Here is an 18,377-nt window from a genome sequence, read left to right on the forward strand (position 1 = left end):
TGTAGGTTTAACAACATCTTTCCCCAGAACCACTCCACTATCTTAAACACAAGAAATTCTGCAGGCCACATACACAAAAAGCTGGAGGAACTCAGCAGGTCAGGCAGCATTCATGTACAAACAGTCTGGAAGGAAAGGGGGAAAACGCCAGAATAAAAAGATGGGCGAGGATAAGAAGGATAGTTAGAAGGTGATAGGTGAAGCCAGGTGGGTGGGAAAGGAGAAGAAGGAATTGATTGGAGATGAGAGTGGGTCATAGCAGAAAAGGAAGGAAGAGGGACACCGGTGGTGGGGGGGGGGGTTGATAGGCAGGTGAGAAGAGGTTAGAGGTCAGAGCATTAGAGGAACACAAGAAGAGGGGGAGGGGGAGTGAAATTTTTTCTATCGGAAGGAGAAATCAATATTCATGGCATCAGGTTGGAGGCTACCCAGACGGAATATGAGGTGTTGCCCCTCCGCCCAGAGGGTGGTCTCATCACGGCACAAGAGGAGGCCATGGACTGACATGTCGGAATGGGAATGGGAATGCTGGGCCACCAGGAAGATCTGATATGCGTGGATGAAGTAGATGTGCTCAACAAAGCCGCACTGTGAGCACCAGGTAGAATAGTCAGATTTACAGGTGAAGTGTTGCCTCACCTAGAAGGACTGTTTGGAGCCCTGAATGGATATTTGCAGAACCTTATCACCCTTCATCCTTGTCTGCAGAAAGTCCTGTTTGTTCTCCTAAAAAATGAATTCCCTATCACTACAGCTCACCTCTTCCCTCCTCTTCCCTTCTGAGCCACAGAGGCAGACTCAGTGCCAGAGACCTGACCACTGTGTCTTCCCTCTTCTAGATTATTCTCCCCAACAGTATCCAAAGCGGTATATCTTTTATAGTGGGAAACAGCCAGAGTGGTACTCTGCACTGGCTGCCAATCCCCTTGCCCCATCTTCATGTCACCTGTATCCTGCACCTTGAGTATAACTATCAACCACTCAGCCTCCTGACTGATTTGGAGTTCATCTGTCTCCAGCTCCAATTTCTTAACATGGTCTAAAAGAAGTTGCAGCTAGATCCTCTTCTTACAGGTGTAGTTATCAGAGACACTGGAGGTCTCCCTGACTTCTCACATCCCACAAGAGGAGCATTCCATTATCCTGCCTGACATTCCCATGGGTCTAACCCTGCAATAAGAAAGAAAGAAAGTTAAATGGAAAAACAAATCTATCTACAGCCTCTGCTTCCCCTTAACAAAGCCTCTATGAGCCAAACCTCAACCTCCCATTCTAACACAGGCCCACTCACACAATGGCTGCTCCACTTAAACCTAATGTCTTTTCATTGGCCCTTGCCAAGTACCTAGTTACGCACAATCGAACATCTCCAAGGGAACTGTGGTGTGCGGAATGTCCCAGCTGTCCCTTTGGTTGGTTTTCAAGAGATATTAAGGCCCTGGTTAAGAAGAAGGTGGTGCAGAGCAGGTATAGGCAGGAAGAAGCAAATGAGGTACATAGGTGATATAAAAAATGTAAGAGAGCACTTAAGAAGGAAATCAAGTAGGCTAAATAAAGTCATGATGTTGCTCTAGTAGTCAAGGTGAAGGAGAATTCCAAGGGCTTTTATAGATATATTAAGAGCAAAAGCAAAGTAAGTGTCATAATTGGTCCTCTGGAAGATCAAAGTGCTCATCTATGCATGGACCCAAAAGAGATTGGAGAAATCTTAAATGGATTTTTTGAATCTGTATTTACTTGTGATACAGACACAGAATCTGTAGAAGTGAGGCAAGACAGCAATGATGTCATGGAACATATACAGATCACAGAGGAGCAGGTATTTGCTGTCTTAAGGGAAATGAGTGTGGATAAATCCCCAGGACCTGATCAGGTGATCGCTCAGACGCTGTGGGAGGCAAGTGCAGTGTAAGGCTCAGGGCTATCGGCTCGTGTTTATCTAGGAGAAACCCTGTCCGCCCGCCAAATCGTGTCTCACGTTTGCGTAGTTGTTATGTAATGCACCCTGGTTCAAGCTCACACATCAAATATCGGACAGCACACAGCGTTTGATTTACAGATTACACTTTATAGATCTTACTGGAACTAAGTAATTAATAGAGATACAATATAAAAGGAAAGTAAAAGGCACCAAACTTATCAGAGTTCATCCACTTCGTGCACAACCGTTGGAGCTCAATTAACGGGGTATTCTATGGGAGGCAGGGTTTGAGGGTTGGCACAACATTGTGGGCCGAAGGGCCTGTACTGTGCTGTACTATTCTATGTTCTATGTTCTATGTTCTGTCCACCAGTCGATCTCCTCCGACCCCCTCGACCCGCCACCTGGGACCAACCACGGTGGTCGACCAGAGCGCATCCAGCACGTCCTCCCTCTTCAGTTCTCCTCCGAAAAGCCCACCAAACCACACTGTCCCCCAGCAATGTGAGACAGAATATCACCCACAAAAAGAATAACATGGACACTCATTGGTTTGTTCTCTCTCTTATCAATAATATAACCAAACAAGCAGGGAGAGAGAGAACTCCTTACATCGCAGTTATTATTAAAGAAAAGCCATTTTATATAACATACAAAGAAGCCATTTTAGACACCTCAGCAGCCGGTGTAACCAAGACCCAGTTACACTCTCGCTCCACCAAATAAATTCATGTCCTCATGACATTAATGGAGTTCACCAATACTCCTTGCAAAACACAAAACCCAACCCAGGTGCATAAAGCAGTGACATAACTTCCCAGGGTGGTAGAGATCACACCCTGTTCTCCCGGCGCTGTATAGGTCAACCTCTCCGGGGAGTCGCTGCTTCTCTGAGACCTCCACACCTCTTCTGGTGACCCTTCCGGCTCAGACACCACTGGAGACACCCCGGGTCTACCTGTCGAACCCTCGCTTGCTCCCTCAATGGGACCCCTCAGCAACTCAGAGCCCTCTGTCTCGGGTTCTGGTTCCACCCTCTCTCCTTCCAAGGCCGGCTGTATCCCAGGCTGCCCCTCAACACTCTCCCTCCTCTCACCTAACTCAGTGGGGGAAGGGTCAGGAGCCTTTTCTTCTGGTACCAGGGAATTAACGAACGGAAGCAGGTACCACAAATCCGAATCATCATCTTCCAAATCAGTGTCCTTCTTCGGGGCCGGGCACAGTTCAGCCTTCCCCGAAGTGGGTTCCTCCATCACCCTGCAGCTCTGTAGAATCCTCGTACTAGGCACAGGCTCCACATCGGGCACTGGGTCCACCTGCACCTCCTGTCGCAGGGGCAACAGATGGTTGCGATGAAGAACCTTGACAAGCCATTCCCATCCTCTGGTCTCACCCGGTAAACAGGTAGGTTCGGCATCTGGCTCTCTAACACATAGGGGGTGGCCGCCCAGCGATCCGCCAACTTGTGCTTACCAGGTAATCCTAAATTCCGTATGAGGACCTGGTCTCCCAGCATAATTTGGGCGAACTTCACTTTCTGATCATACCTCCTCTTACTCCCTTGATTCTGCTTGGTGGCCACTGCCTCAGCCAACTCGTACACCCTTTTCAACTCCCTCCTCATATCGGACACATACTTCAGATAGGGCTTCGAAGATAATTCACCTGCTTCAGTCCCAAAACAAAGGTCAATGGGCAACCTCGCTTCCCCGCACCCCCGAACATCAGATAATAGGACGAGTACCCCATAGCGTCATTGCGGGTAGAATTGTAACAGTGAACCAAATGCCCGATGTGCTGACTCCACTTACACTTCTGACTGATCTCCAGAGTCCCAAGCATGTCCAATAGGGTCGGGTTAAACCTCTCGGGCTGAGGATCACCCTGCGGGTGGTAGGGCGTGGTCCTGGATTTCTCGACCCCAAGCATATCCAGTAATTCATGGATAAGCCTGCTCTCGAAGTCCCGTCCCTGATCACTATGGATCCGCCGGGGGAGGCCATAATGAACAAAATACCTCTCCCATAACACCTTCGCCACTGTAGTTGCTTTCTGGTCCTTAGTGGAAAACGCCTGAGAACACCTAGTGTAGTGATCCGTGATGACTAAGACATTGGCGGTGTTGCTGGTGTCTGGCTCAATAGACAGGAAATCCATACACACCAGGTCCATGGGTCCCGCACTCTGCAAGTGGGATAACGGGGCCGCCTGCACAGGCAAGGTCTTCCTCCTGATGCAACGACTACAGGCCTTACAGTATTCTTCCACCTCCCTCCTCATCCGGGGCCAGTAAAACCGGTCCTTGAGTAATCCATAGGTATTTTCCAGCCCTAAATGCCTGGAATCATCATGTAGTGACTTAAGCACAGTCTTCTGATACTTCTCAGGCATGACCAGCTGCCAGCGCCGGGGGTGGTCCGGGGGCGACGTGACCCAGTACAAGATTTGGTTCTTCAGCTTCAACCGAGTTCATTCCTTCAGTAGTAAGGGCACTGAGGCGTGTTTCATCTTCTCCATCTGAGCCATATCCCCCTTCTTAGCCACGTACCAGATAGCGCCAATGCCCAGGTCATCTTGCTGAGCCGCCCCAACTTCCTCGGGGCTCAACTCTGGCAACTGCTGGTTCTTCAGAGCAGTCAAATTACAGTAAGCAGTGGGTAGCGCGTCATCATCAACCCCCATTTGATCCACTGCCCGATCTGGCCCCATCGGGTCCCCGGCTTTAGCGTCGCTCGCAAATTGACACATGGCCTTCACTCCCGGTGCAGGGACACTCTCCCACTCCTCATCCGTGCCCGATCCCTCATGTGCCCAACGAGATAAAGCATCCGCATCGATGTTCCGGCTCCCCGGCCGGTACTTCAGGCTGAAATCATAGGCAGACAATGCCGCCAACCACCGATGCCCTGTAGCGTCCAGTTTCACTGAGGTCAGAATGTAAGTGAGAGGAATGTTGTCCGTCCTCACCTCAAGCTTGGCCCCATATAGATAGTCACTCAACTTGTCCACCACCACCCATTTCAGCACCAGGAATTCCAACTGGTGAGTGGGATAGTTTCTCTCAGAAGGCGAGAAACTTCGGCTGACAAACACCACTGGTCTCAATCCGTTGCCCTGCTCCTGGTACAGGACAGCCCCCAGTCGCTCTCGGCTGGCATCAATGTGTAGCACATACGACTTCCAGGGATTGGCAAAAGCCAACACCAGGGCCTGTGTCAGTGCCTTTTTCAGCGATTGGAACGCCTCCTCTCATTGAGCATCCCACCTCGGTCCAAAGGGCTCCGACGGGTTCAGATATCCTCCTGCTTCCAGCTCTCAGTCTCCCTTCCTTCTCTTCCTCACGGAGGGATAGCTGCACAAAAGCTGGTTCAAGGGGTGACTCATTTTAGCATATCCTTTCACAAATCGCCGATAATACCCACAGAACCCCAAAAACGAGCGCAGGGCACTCACAGTCTGGGGTCTCAGCCAGGTGGTCACTGCGTCTATCTTAGCCGGATCAGTAGCCACTCCATCTCGCGAGATTATGTATCCAACATAGCCAACAGACGTCTTGCAGAACTGGCATTTGTCCAGGGAAAGTTTCAACCCTTGCTCCTTCAGCAGGCTTAACACCTTCAGCAGCCGTTCCTCATGTTCCTCTAACGTAGATCCAAACACTATCAGGTCATCCAGATACACCAACACCTCGAGCAAGTTCATATCCCCCACTGTTCTCTCCATGACCCTCTGAAAGGTGGCTGGGGCCCCCGATATGCCTTAGGGCATTCGTTCGAACTGAAAGAATCCCAGGGGACAGATGAAGGCCGTCTTCTCTTTATCGGCCTCACTCATCAGAATCTGGTAATACCCACTCCGCAAATCCAAGACACTAAACCACTGCGCCCCACTCAGACAGGCCAACGTGTCTTCAACCCTCGGGACCGTACACTGGTCAGGGACAGTGCGCCAGTTCAGGGTCCTGTAGTCCACGCACATGCGTACCTTCCCATTTTTCTTCCTAGCCACTACTATGGGGGACGCATGGGGCTCCAGGACTCTGTGATAATTCCCACATCCTTCAACTGGTGCAAGTGCTGCCACACATCTTCCACATCTGCTGGGGCCAGCCACCGTGACCTTTCTCTAAACAGGGTGTCATTAGTCAACCGGATAGTATGACGAGTGCTCTTGGAACAACCCACATCAAACTCGCCCTGAGAAAAGACATCCCCTAGCTTCAACATCTTCTCCGCCAGCCTTCTCTTACACTCTGGCGGCACAGGGGAGTCCTCAAAATTATAGACATCCTCAGTCAGCCGCCCCCTTTCCTCCAGTGGGCCTCACGGGGGCGCTAGACATCACCGTCACCAGGAACAAGTGCGCGAGGGGCATCCCGTGCTTAAAGGTGATCTCCCTCTCCATGGTGTTCATTACAATCACTCCAATCCGGTGTGCATGTAGAACTGAGGGCCTCTGCAATTCAGGTCTCACCAGCGCCCCAGCCGGGAACCGGGACTCCCTTTCAAGATCTTCCGGGGCGTTTACTAACAGGGCCTTGCCGGCCGGTACTCCGGGAAATCTGGGGGTCCCCAACACTAGTGCCACCTCCCCTGACTTTAGGATTCGCCTGAGTACACCACACTGCCCCTCGTCTGAACTCAGGATCCAGCCCCCTGTGGCCACCCGCTTCTTCGAACGCCACTCGAAACACTGGGTATACCAAGAGGGTCTCCAGAAAGTTCTCCCCCGCCTTCTCCTTACAGGCTCCCTGGAGCCGTCGCACAAGAGGGGAGTTAGTCCCCACCAGAAGGGCAGTGCCACCTGTTTCCACCGGGTCCAGACAAAAAAACACCAACGTCTCAAGGGCTTCCGACATTCCCACATCGCCCTCCGAGAATTCCAATCTCACTCACAGGTACCTATCGTATGGGTAATCACTTATACCCCAAATCTCCAGGGCATTAAACAGGGTTACAGGCAAATGCTTTGGACATTTGTTGTAGAATGACCGGTACAATAAGGTGACTTGCCACCGGGTGTCAAGGATGGCCCTTGCAAAGATTCCCTCTATCCATAGGGACATGCCAGAGCGGGGTCCCACTAATCCATCCGGAATAAGGGCTTGGGCTTGTGGAGGTCCCATGGTAGATTTCAGGGAACATATTCCTCCAGAGACTCCAGTCCGTTCCCTCACTGAGTCTCTCCTAAGTTTCCCGACACCTCTCCCTTCTTAGTCACCTGGAGGCTTGCCCTCCGCAGGGCGTCTTGTCTCTCACAATCCCTCCGGAAGTGTCCCTCTTCCCCACAGCTGTAGCACACCTCCTGCCACACACATTCCACTGGAAATGCTCCTCTTTCCCACAGTTATAGCACATGCTACCCACCTCCCGGGACACTGACCGTTGCTGGCAGTTCCAAGGTCATGACGTCAGCACTCGTATGAACCAACACCAAGCTGGATTCCACTACTTTACCGCACCTTCTAGCTATCAGTTCTACCTTGCCGATAGCTTTAATCAGACTCAGCCCTCGCATGAGCACTTCTTCCGAAGTGTGGAGATCCACCCCACCTAACACGCACGCATGTTTAACCGGTACTTCCTCAGACTCACACCAGCTTGCAGTCTTATCCAGGTCCATCTCCGCACTAACTTAACGTGGTGATTACACAGCTTCCACAGAATCCAAACCCAGACAATGGCCCCAGTGAATGTAAGGCTCAGAGCTATCAGCTCGTGTTTATCTAGAGGAAACCCCGTGTGTCACGTTTGTGTAGTTGCTGTGTAATGCACACTGGTTCAAACTCATACATCAAATGTCAGACAGCACACAATGTATGATTTACAGATTACACTTTATAGATCTTACTGGAACTATGTAATTAATAGAGATACAATATAAAAGGAAAGTAAAAGGCGCCAGACTTATCAACCACTTCGTGCACAACCATTCGAGCTCAGTTAATGGGGTCTTCCGTCCACCAGTCGATCTCCTCCGACCTCCTCGACCCGCCGCCTGGGACCAACCAGGTGGTCGACCAGAGCGCATCCAGCACGTCCTCCCTCTTCAGTTCTCCCCCGAAAAGCCCACCAAACCACACTGTCCCCCAGCAATGTGAGACAGAATATCACCCACAAAAAGAATAGCATAGACACTCATTGTTTCGTTCCCTCCCTTATCAATAATTTAACCCAAACAAGCAGGGGGAGAGATAACTCCTTACATCGCAGTTATTATTACAGAAAAGCCATTTTATATAACATACAAAGAAGCCATTTTAGACACCTCAGCAGCCAGTGTAACCAAGACTCAGTTACAGCAGAAAGTACAGGGGCCCTAGCAGAGACATTTAAACTGTTCTTAGCCACTGGTGAGGTGCCACAGGATTGAAGGATAGATAATGTTGTTCCTTTGTTTAAGAAAGGCTCTAAGAATGCATCAGGAAATTATGGGCTTGTGAGCCTGAAATAAGTAGTGGTAAATTATTTGAAGTTATTCTAAAGGACCGGATGTATAAGTATTTCGATAGACAGGGAATAATTAGGGATAGTCAACATGGCTTTGTGTGTGGTAGGTTGTGTCTAAACAATCTAAAAAAAAATTCAAGAAAATTACCAGGAAAGTGGATGAAGGCAAGGCAGTGGATGTTGTCTACATGGACTTTAGCAAATCCTTTGACCAGATCTAGCACAGGAAGCTGTTAAAGAAGGTTTATCACTTGGCAAATTTCCCTGCAAGCAACTGAAATGCTACACCTGCCCAGTTACCTCCTCCCTTACTTTCATTCAGGTTCCCAAACAGTCTTTTCAGAGGAGGCAATACTTCATCTGCAATTATGTTGGGGTCCTCTACATTGGCAAAATCATTAATTGGTGGGGGGCACCTTTGTTGAGCACCTCCACTCCATCAGCTAACTGCAGAATTTCCTGGTGGCCAACCATTTCGATTCTATCCCCATTTCCTTTCAACATGCTAATCCATGGCCTCCTCTTTTGCTAAGATGAGAACACTCTCAGGGCAAAGGAGCGACACATCATATTCCATCTAGGTAGCCTCCAGCATGATGAGATGAACATCAATTTCTTCTTCTAGTAAAAATTTCCCTCCCCTTCTCTCTTCTTCTATTCCCCACTCAGCCCTATAACTTTTCCACCCACCTGGGTTCACCAGTCATCTTGTAGCTAGATAACACAAGCATGAGAAAATCTGCAGATGCTGGAAATCCAAAGCAACACACAAAATGCTGGAGGAACTCAGCAGGCCAGGCAGCATCTATGGAAAAGAGTAAAGAGTCGATGTTTCGGGTCTTGGCCCAAAACGACAACTGTTTATTCAAAATTCAAAGTAAATCAATTGTCAATGTACAGATATGTCACAATATACAATGTTGAGATTCATTTTCTTGTGGGCATGCTCAATATATCAAAGAAACATCATAGAATCAATGAAAGACCGCACCCAGCATGATGAACAAACAGCCAATGTGCAAAAGACAACAAAATGTACAAATAGGAAAAGAAGAAATAATAATAATAAATAAATAATCAATAAATATCAAGAACATGAGTTGAAGAGTCCTTGAAAGTGAGTCTATAGATTGTGTAATAGCTTAGTGATGGGATGAGTGATGTTGAGTGAAGTTATCCCCAGTGGTTCAAGAGCCTGATGGTTGAGGGGTACTAACTGTTCCTAAACCTCATGATGAGGGCACTGTGGCTCCTGATGGCAGCAGTGAGAAGAAAGCAAGCCCTGGGTGGTGGGAGTTTGTGATGTTGATTGCTTCTTCCTGCGACAGCGCACCCTGTAGATGTGCTCAGGGGTGGAAAAGGCTTGACCCATAGTGGACTGGTCTGCTCCATTACTTTTTATAGGGCTTTCTATTCAAGGGCATTGATGTTTCCATACGAAGTCATGCAACATCCCGTTCTGTGATGCAACTGTCAATATACTGTCCACCATACAGATATAGAAGTTTGTCAGAATTTTAGAGGTAATGCTGAATCTTCTTAAACTTCTAAGTATGTAGACATGCTGTCATGCAGGTCAATATGACGAGATGGATAAATCGTTCGGCACAGACTAGATGGGACAAAGTGCCAGTTTCTGTTCTGTAATGTTCTATGATTCTTTGCTTCTTATACATTGCATTCATCTTGTTGATCATTGTGACTCCTTAAATAATTTACACTTAAATATTTCATTTGTTTCGTAGTCTCTCAGGTTGCCCTATTGCTGCAGCAGAGAAACTGGCCAAATCACAGGACAAACAGAATGATCTTACAAGGATTGGACAAACCTCAGACCAAATGTTCAGGTAGTCATATTTTTTTCCATTTCCTTGGAGTAATCAATACTGCTGATATGATCCAGTCAATTATAAAAGCATGGTGCATAATTTCAACTGCGCTGCCTGGATAACATTTCATAAAAGAAAATCTCAATTTTCTTTTCTTGATTATGAAAACATTGATATTAAAAAAGACACAGAACCATTTAATATATAATGTTTCATATTTTTTGGATACTTACTAAGGAAGCTTTATTATTTAGAACAGTTAAAAAACTGTCATATAATTCAAAAAATAGAACTTGAGTCAGATAGTGTTGAATTTGTCAAAGAAAATGAGATGATTTATTGATATAACCGGGAAGTTTATTTGCATATATTTTGGGTCAATTTTACAACTTGTGCATCAAACATCTTCTTAGATTCTATTATATGAAGTGGCTAATTCCATTCTGGAACATCCACTTGCGATGGACACATTTGCAATTTGGATTCTGTCGGATTGATGCTCGAGGAGCCAAAGGGGGGAGCGGTCCTACCTCCAACTCTGTCTCATGACCTGAACAACCCAGCCCACCTCAGTGAAGCCCCAGAAAAGCACATGAAGTGTAAAGGAGACAAGGGCTAAAAATGAAACTTTACTTATTTCTTTCTCTGGGCTGAGCATCAGGAAATAGATGCAAAGCAGAGGATAATTGTGGTGCTAACAATTTCAGAAAGAGGGAAGGAAATGAGTCAGCGCCACTGCAAACCACAGAAATTCTGCTCTTTTTTAGGTAGGAATCCAGTTGCAGTTGAGACAGTGACATTGTGTGCTGTCTTAGATTTCCTATTAGTCTCAAAATAGGCAATCAATTCTAAGACCATCAGACCATAAAAGACATAGGGGCATAATTAAGCCATTCAGCCCATCGAGTCTGCTCCACTATTCCATGATATATTATCTCTCTCAGCTCCCTTCTCCTGACTTCTCCCTATAACCTTTGACGCCCCTAGTAATCAAAAACCTCTCAGCCTCTGCTTTAAATATACCCAATGATTTGGCCTCCACAGTCATCTGTGGCAATGAATTCTGCAAATTCACCACCCTCTGGCTAAAGAAAGTCTTTCTTATCTCTGTTCTAAAGGGACATTCTTGTATTCTGAGGTGTTGCCCTTTTTTCCCAGACTCCATCATCAATTGATTAAGGCATCAATGCTGCTTTTACTTTTTGCCCAGCCTCAGCCTATTGTATTCTGCAAGGTGACAGTTCATCCTTTGCATATTCTGACTATTCATGTTGATCGGTTACCCTTTAAAAAGCTGTTACTGGCAAGGGCACTTCTGTTACCATATTCTCCTCTGTCATGTTTGGCTGCCAGCCAATGTGGACTGATAGGTTACGCATGTACTTCCCAAAATTTCGTACTAGGTTGGAATAAAATTCCTGTTTTGCATAGTTTTCAAACGTTGGCTTATCACAGGCAAGATATAACCAGTTTTTGTTGCTCCAGTGTGCCACCTTGTGGGACAGTTAAGAAGTGACACAGTGACAACAGCTGAGAAACTGGAGTGCCTCAAAGAAAAATCTGCAGCTTACATTGGCAGGAGAGGAAATAAACAAATAAATTTAGTTTATGGTGTTTCTGTCCTTTGCATAGGCCTATGTGTCTGGTGAAACAAATGGAGATTACACAATTGAGCTATGCATCATCTCAGCCAATCAGCACATGCCATACCAACATATCTAAAGAGCTTGACAAATACACCAAGGCTCCATTTGATTATGCCAGCTTCGATGCACAAGTATTTGGAAAACACACTGTAACATCAAAAGTGCAAGAATGGGAAGCTGTTCAATTTTGTGAATGTAAGTATTGAAGAACAAGATGAAGCCAGTAAAGAATAATAATAGAATGTTAGAAAGCATTAATGGATAATAGAGCGGTTTATTTTCCCTTGTCTCCCAGAATTACTCTGTCAGGATATGCATTGAAATTCCAGGAAATCCGTTGCAGTCTCATGTTAGCTTTCTGGGAGATTCCTCAATTCCTTGTAAGAGTTGATTTTCCAACAAAGTCCCCTCTCACCCACCCACCAACCAAGTGAACACTAGGAAATGGAATCTACGTATCACCTCCCAGCTTCTCACTTTATCCACAACACCCGCCCCCGCCATTTCCCCCTCACCTTGCTTCTACTACAACCTTCTAGCTTATACTCCTTCCCCTCTCTTACCTTATTATTCATCATCCCCCTTCCTTTCTGGTCCCGATGAAGAGTCTCAGCCTGAAATATCAACTGTTTATTTCTCTCCGTAGATGCTACCTGACCTGCTGAATTCCCTCAACGTTTTGTGTGTTGCTCTGGATTTCTAGCATCTGCAGAATTTTTTGTGTTTATGGGCTAATAGATTCATTGGCTTCTCATTGTCAGGGAGAAAATGGCCATTCTGCTGAAGACTAAGGTGTATTTTACCCATTGAATGGGATTAAGTCATAATCCCAAGACTTTTTTTTCACAAATACAGTTAATAAATCTGCATTATTTTAAACTGAAGTTTAAAGTATAGACACTTCTAATCATATTCTCTTCTGTTTCTTCCCATCTTTCCCTGTCTATTTTAACTATTCCAGTTTTACTTTTATCTTTATACCTGTTAATTCAATCGAACAAGAAAATAGTTTAAAAGTTGAATAATAGATTGAATTGTATAATGCAGTCAAGTTACTGCATAAATGTTAACATAAATTTCACCTGTATCTACTGCCAGCTAAACAGTTTACAAGTCCAGTGACTTCTTCCAGCCGACTGCCTAGAGCCTCTGTTCAAAGTCCATGCCATTCCAGTATCTACACTTATACTCACGATACTGAAGCCACTCATATAGCAGCTGCAGCTATCCTCAACCTATCCACTCGCTGTAGAGAAATGCCGCAGAACCTCTCCACAAAGCCTCAGGATTTGTCGGCTAAGGTGAGACAATTCATCTTAAACCGTGGGTTACATTCAAACAATGAATCATGTACGCTGAGAAAATGGTTGAAGTAGGCAATGAACTCCAAATGTTATAGCAATTCTCATATCAGTTTCTTCATTTATACATATTGAACTGGCATGATTAATTTGAGCTGTTGGATTGTTTGTGTCCAGCAAAATAACCAGCAACTTAAATTCTTCCTGATGGCAGCACTGAGAAGAGAGCACTGAGTGGTGAGGGTCCATCACAAGTAAAGCCCTCCCCACCATTGAGCACATCTACACGGACCGTTGTCGCAGGAAGACAACGTCTATCATCAAGGATCCCAACCACTCAGGTCATTCTCTCGTTTCACTGTTGCCATCATGAAGAAGGTACAGGGGCCTCGGGACTAAAACCACTAGGTTCAGGAAAAGTTTTTACTCCTCAACCATTAGGCTCTTGAACCAGAGGGGATAACTTCACTCAACTTCCCTTGCCCATCGCTGATCTGTTCCCATAACCTATGGACTCATTTTCAAGAACTCCTCATTTCTCACTCTTAATATTTATTGCTTATTTATTTATTATTATCATTATTATTATTATTTCCTTTTTTCTTTATTTTTGTATCTGCACAGTTTGTTGTCTTTTGTACACCGGTTGTCCACCCTGTTGGTGTGATCTTTCATTGATTCTATTATGGTTATTGGATTTATTGAGTATAGCTGTAAAAAAATTAATCTCAGGGTTGATAATAAATTTACTTTGAACTTTGAATTCTGAAGTTCAAGTAGGAATTTGAAAAAAAATTAGAATCTGAAACTACAACCTTACTGAAACTTCATTTATGAAACATTCTTAGAAAATGTCTTATAAATCTCATGGGTTGTATTTGGTTCATCAGCCATGAATTTTTCCATGCAAAAAGATGAAAAGGTTTTAAGACATAATGGTTCATCCAGGCAAAGAAAAGAATGTGTGGAAGGCTGGAATTTCTCAAAATGGATGTTTCTATTGATTGTCTTGAAAGAAGAATCTTTGACACATTTATACAGCATGTTATTCTCACAATTTGTATTTTAATGAATGGCTTAATTCTGGTGGGCACGTGGCCAAGTGGTTAAGGTATTGGACTAGTGACCTGAAGATCGTGAGTTCGAGCCCCAGCCAAGGCAACGTGTTGTGTCCTTGAGCAAGTCACTTAATCACGCATTGCTCTGCGACGACACTGGTGCCAAGCTGTATGGGTCCTAATGCCCTTCTCTTGGACAACACTGGTGTTGTGGAGAGGGGAGACTTGCAGCATGGGCCACTGCTGGTCTTCCATACAACCTTGCCCAGGCCTGCGCCCTGGAGAGTGAAGACTTTCCAGGTGCAGATCCATGGTCTCGCAAGACTAACGGATGCCTTTACTTTAATTCTTCTGACTGCAACAACATGTATGTGCCTAATTCCTTTAATAGCATACAATAAAAATGGCAGAATAGCATTTGAATTTTGACATATTAATTTCATATCATGCCAACATTCACCTTCCAGCTATTGAGATTAATTCCATTCTCTTTAAGTATGAATAAAACTTATGTTCAACGTGATGTCTGACATATGATTGCAATGTTGGTGCAGCTGCTTCCTCACTGCTCTGCAAGCCCAGGTTTGATCCTGATCACTAGAGCTGTCTGTGTGGAGTCTGCACGTTCTCCCTGTGACTACAGTGTTTCCTGATTTTCTCCCCATCCTGAACTTTTGGTTAGTCTGTAGGTGAGTGATAGGATCAGGAAGGGAACTGATAGGAATTTAGGGCAAATCAAATAGGATTAGTAGATATGTAGTATTCTTGCTCATTGTCATAGACTTAGTTATAATTCTGTCTTTCTTGATAGAAATTATAAATTTGGATTACTATATGTGACCTATGAAAATGGAAGGCTTCCAGGATTATGGTTGGTTGGCACCTCTATAGCCATATTAAATAGTTAGTGTGGTGATAATTGTTAATTGAGATGCTGCATCCAACTTCCTATACCATTTACTACTCTATAAGCCATGTACAACAGAAGAAATACCTCACAGATGAAGAACGTGCCTATGCTGCACTCTGAGATATCTGTTCATAAGTCCTTGAACAGGAGATGGTTTGGCAAAGGAAGGACTCCGCTGTGAATGCCATCCCAATTGATATGGTGCCATATTATCCAAATCTCATTGCCTCACCATATTGTCTGACTAAAAATCAAAATTGACAATATTTTATGTTGATCGAGCCATGATCACCCCCCAAGTCTAATATTTTCATCAGCTGTTAAATAATAGCAGTGGGTCACTTTGCTATCACTGACAAAATGGCTTAATGTGAGAGAAAAAACATTCCATAGACACTCATCACTGTTTGTAACATGGGGTGTGACGGGAACAGGAGGTTTGTGTTATAGGAAATCACAATATGAATGGTTTCCAAGAAATACAATCACATCATGGGACCTTAGGGAGCATTGAGAAACAGAAAGACCTTTTTGTAAAGGTCCAATGATCCCTGAAGATATCAGCATAGAATTTAAGACCAGAGGGTTGTGAAAAAGCATTCTAAATCATTGGTAATACCGTTATATGGGTCCTGGTTGGCACACTACAGGAAGATAATAATTGCATCAAAGAGGGTGCAGAGAAGATTCACCAGCATGTGACATGAGCTGGAACATTTCACTTATGAGGGGCAACTGAATAGGCTGGGTTTACTTTCCTTGGATCAGAGGAGTCTGGTGATGCAGACGCAACAGTAATTTACAAGTATAGAATTCAGTAATGAATCTAACTGTAAACCATAATTACTAAGTTTCTGTTCTCATGCTTTGAAAAGTGAAAACAAATTTTTCATCAATATTTGAAAATACACTTACAGTACAACCTGCATCTAATCCATGAGAACAGGACAATGAAAGTTCGCCAAGAGCCTCAATGCCAGAAAACTTTGGAGGGACATGAATTGGGTAGTTATTAGGAAAGATTTCTGTGTAACAGAAGCTTCTAAAACTGAACACCATAGGTTTAGGATGGGTGGGGACGGTGGTTGGGCTGGGGTTGGGGAAAATCTAGAGAGGATGTAAGAAAATATTTTTCACTAAAAAGGTGGTTAGAATCTGGAATGTACTGCCTGAATAAGTGAGGAAATCAGATACTTTCAAAGCACTTAGATATCCGACAAGCACTGAAATTGCTAATGTATTTGAAGGCCATTGTGGTGGAAGATTGGTTAGTATAGTAGGGTACTTGATAGTTGTCATGGTCAAAGAGCCTTTTTTTGCACTATATGATTGCATGTTTTTGCCAAAACTAGGAGACATTTGCACTAGTGACGCACTTTAAATTCTCAACAAGATGCAGATCGACAATTCCATTTCATTTTTTATAATTATTTTATTAGAACATTGACTAGAATCTGGGAATTATGTAATTTTAAATGAATTAATGCTTATGGACAACAGACTGAATTTTGATAGAGAACTGACAAATGTCTCACATGGTAACATTGCAAACAGTTTAGATGCCATCCAACTAAAAAGAAACTAATTGTAAAGCTTAGTAACTGTCTGCTCAAATCATGCTTTGAAAACCAAAAGCAAATCTTTTTCTTTGTATTAATTTTACATCTTAGTCATGAGGTCAAGAAGTGTCTTAATGCCACAAATTTCTACAAAAATAGTTACTGTCAAATCCCTGTTGAAGGATCAGAGGTTTTCTTTTGCAAACTTTGAGTTCTGACAGATGATGAATTTTTTTATTGAATCACTGGATTAAATTTCCATTTAAAGGAACATGTGAAAACTGTATATCCACATTGCTGATCGATCTTTTGAAATGTATCATCAAAGTAATGTAAGCTCCCTAATATAGCACTGTAGATCTCCCTTTAATAGAGTACTGTTGATCACATACAATGACAAATAATAATAGTTATGGGAATTTCTTAATACAGAACACAGATATAGAAGTGGATGAAAATGGAACCCTTGACCTAAGCATGAACAAAAATAGAAACCGGGACAAGGTCACCACTTGCAGTTCTGCAGTAACCACACCAGAATCTCCCCCACCGTACCTAAACAGTATCTTGATAACTCCTCAGTACTACCAAGCACTGTGCGAACAAGAAGGATGGGATGCACCTGTTAACTACACTAAAGCACAAATACAAAAGGGAGAGGATAAAGAGGTAACTCAAAGGGCTTTCTTTCTGATAATTCATGAAGTCTGTGTAGACTTGTGAGTTGCTGTTGCCAGGTGCTCTGGTGTAGATTAACTGTTAATTTTATTATGGAATCATTTGTGAAAGCAAGCTCTTGTGGGGATTTTGTTATCCATTGTTTCCATCGGAGCAGAGGTTACAGAAGTCCGAGTCTGGAAAGCACAGCTGCAATCCATTACTTCCTATGTATTCATTTTCATTATTTCTCTACAACCACAACTTTCCACTTGAATTTTACATTAAAATACATGATTTAAACCTTTACATTACAGATTAAGTTGTGGTCTAAGGGGTCACAATTTATTATAAAAATAATAGGAAGGCTACTGGCATTTACTATTATTTTACACAAGCTGACTAGTAGCATTAGCAAACATACATAAACATGAAAGTCTAGTTGCAGTCTGAGATGTATCATTCTTCCATCATCTGCCCACTTTGAAGCATGTACTATTCATGACTGCTTTGTGTTAAGACTTAGTGTTAAGACATAACACATAGTGTTATGTTGGCCTGGAGTTTTCAACTGCTTGCACTTTCCTTGGCACAATTTCCCTGACATTACACAAAATATTGTCAAATTTGAACTGCAAATTACAATTGCTTCCACTGGAGGTTTAGTAATATTTTCCTCTAGTATTAAAAACTTCATACCAAACGCAGATTCCACCCACAAACCTAATAATGGCCCTGGGGAAATAAACCATGACTAGGGCATCTTTCTAATTTCATTTGGGTTGCATTTGATTTTTTTCAGTCTTTCAATGACACCACAATGATTAAACTGGATCTTTTAAGCAAGAATAATTGGCAGCTATTTTTGAAGATCTGACTGACTAGAATTGAATTAGAAAATAATTCTGTACCTTTTATGAAAAAAAGCTCATTGTTAGAGAGTTAGTCATAGGGGTGAATTAATGCCGTGTTTCAATGATGTGATTGATGCTGTCCCTTAACTGACAGAATGCCCTGTTTATCATTCCATTTGTGGCCACTGACATT

The 18,377-nt window shown here is 44.0% G+C and overlaps 1 protein-coding gene across 1 annotated transcript in view; it reads left to right on the forward strand.

Annotated features, from left to right (window-relative positions):
- st18 (ST18 C2H2C-type zinc finger transcription factor) overlaps positions 1-18,377 on the forward strand; it is a 136,312-nt gene that overhangs the window by 78,094 nt on the left and 39,841 nt on the right. The window contains exons 7-10 of the mRNA XM_072244117.1: positions 10,116-10,217; positions 11,832-12,040; positions 12,944-13,146; positions 17,106-17,342. Of these exons, the coding sequence (XP_072100218.1) occupies positions 10,116-10,217; positions 11,832-12,040; positions 12,944-13,146; positions 17,106-17,342 (751 nt within the window). The remainder of the gene's footprint in view (positions 1-10,115; positions 10,218-11,831; positions 12,041-12,943; positions 13,147-17,105; positions 17,343-18,377) is intronic.

The sequence above is a fragment of the Mobula birostris genome, chromosome 1 (assembly GCF_030028105.1).
Source record: "Mobula birostris isolate sMobBir1 chromosome 1, sMobBir1.hap1, whole genome shotgun sequence".
NCBI classification, from domain to species: Eukaryota; Metazoa; Chordata; class Chondrichthyes; order Myliobatiformes; family Myliobatidae; genus Mobula; species Mobula birostris.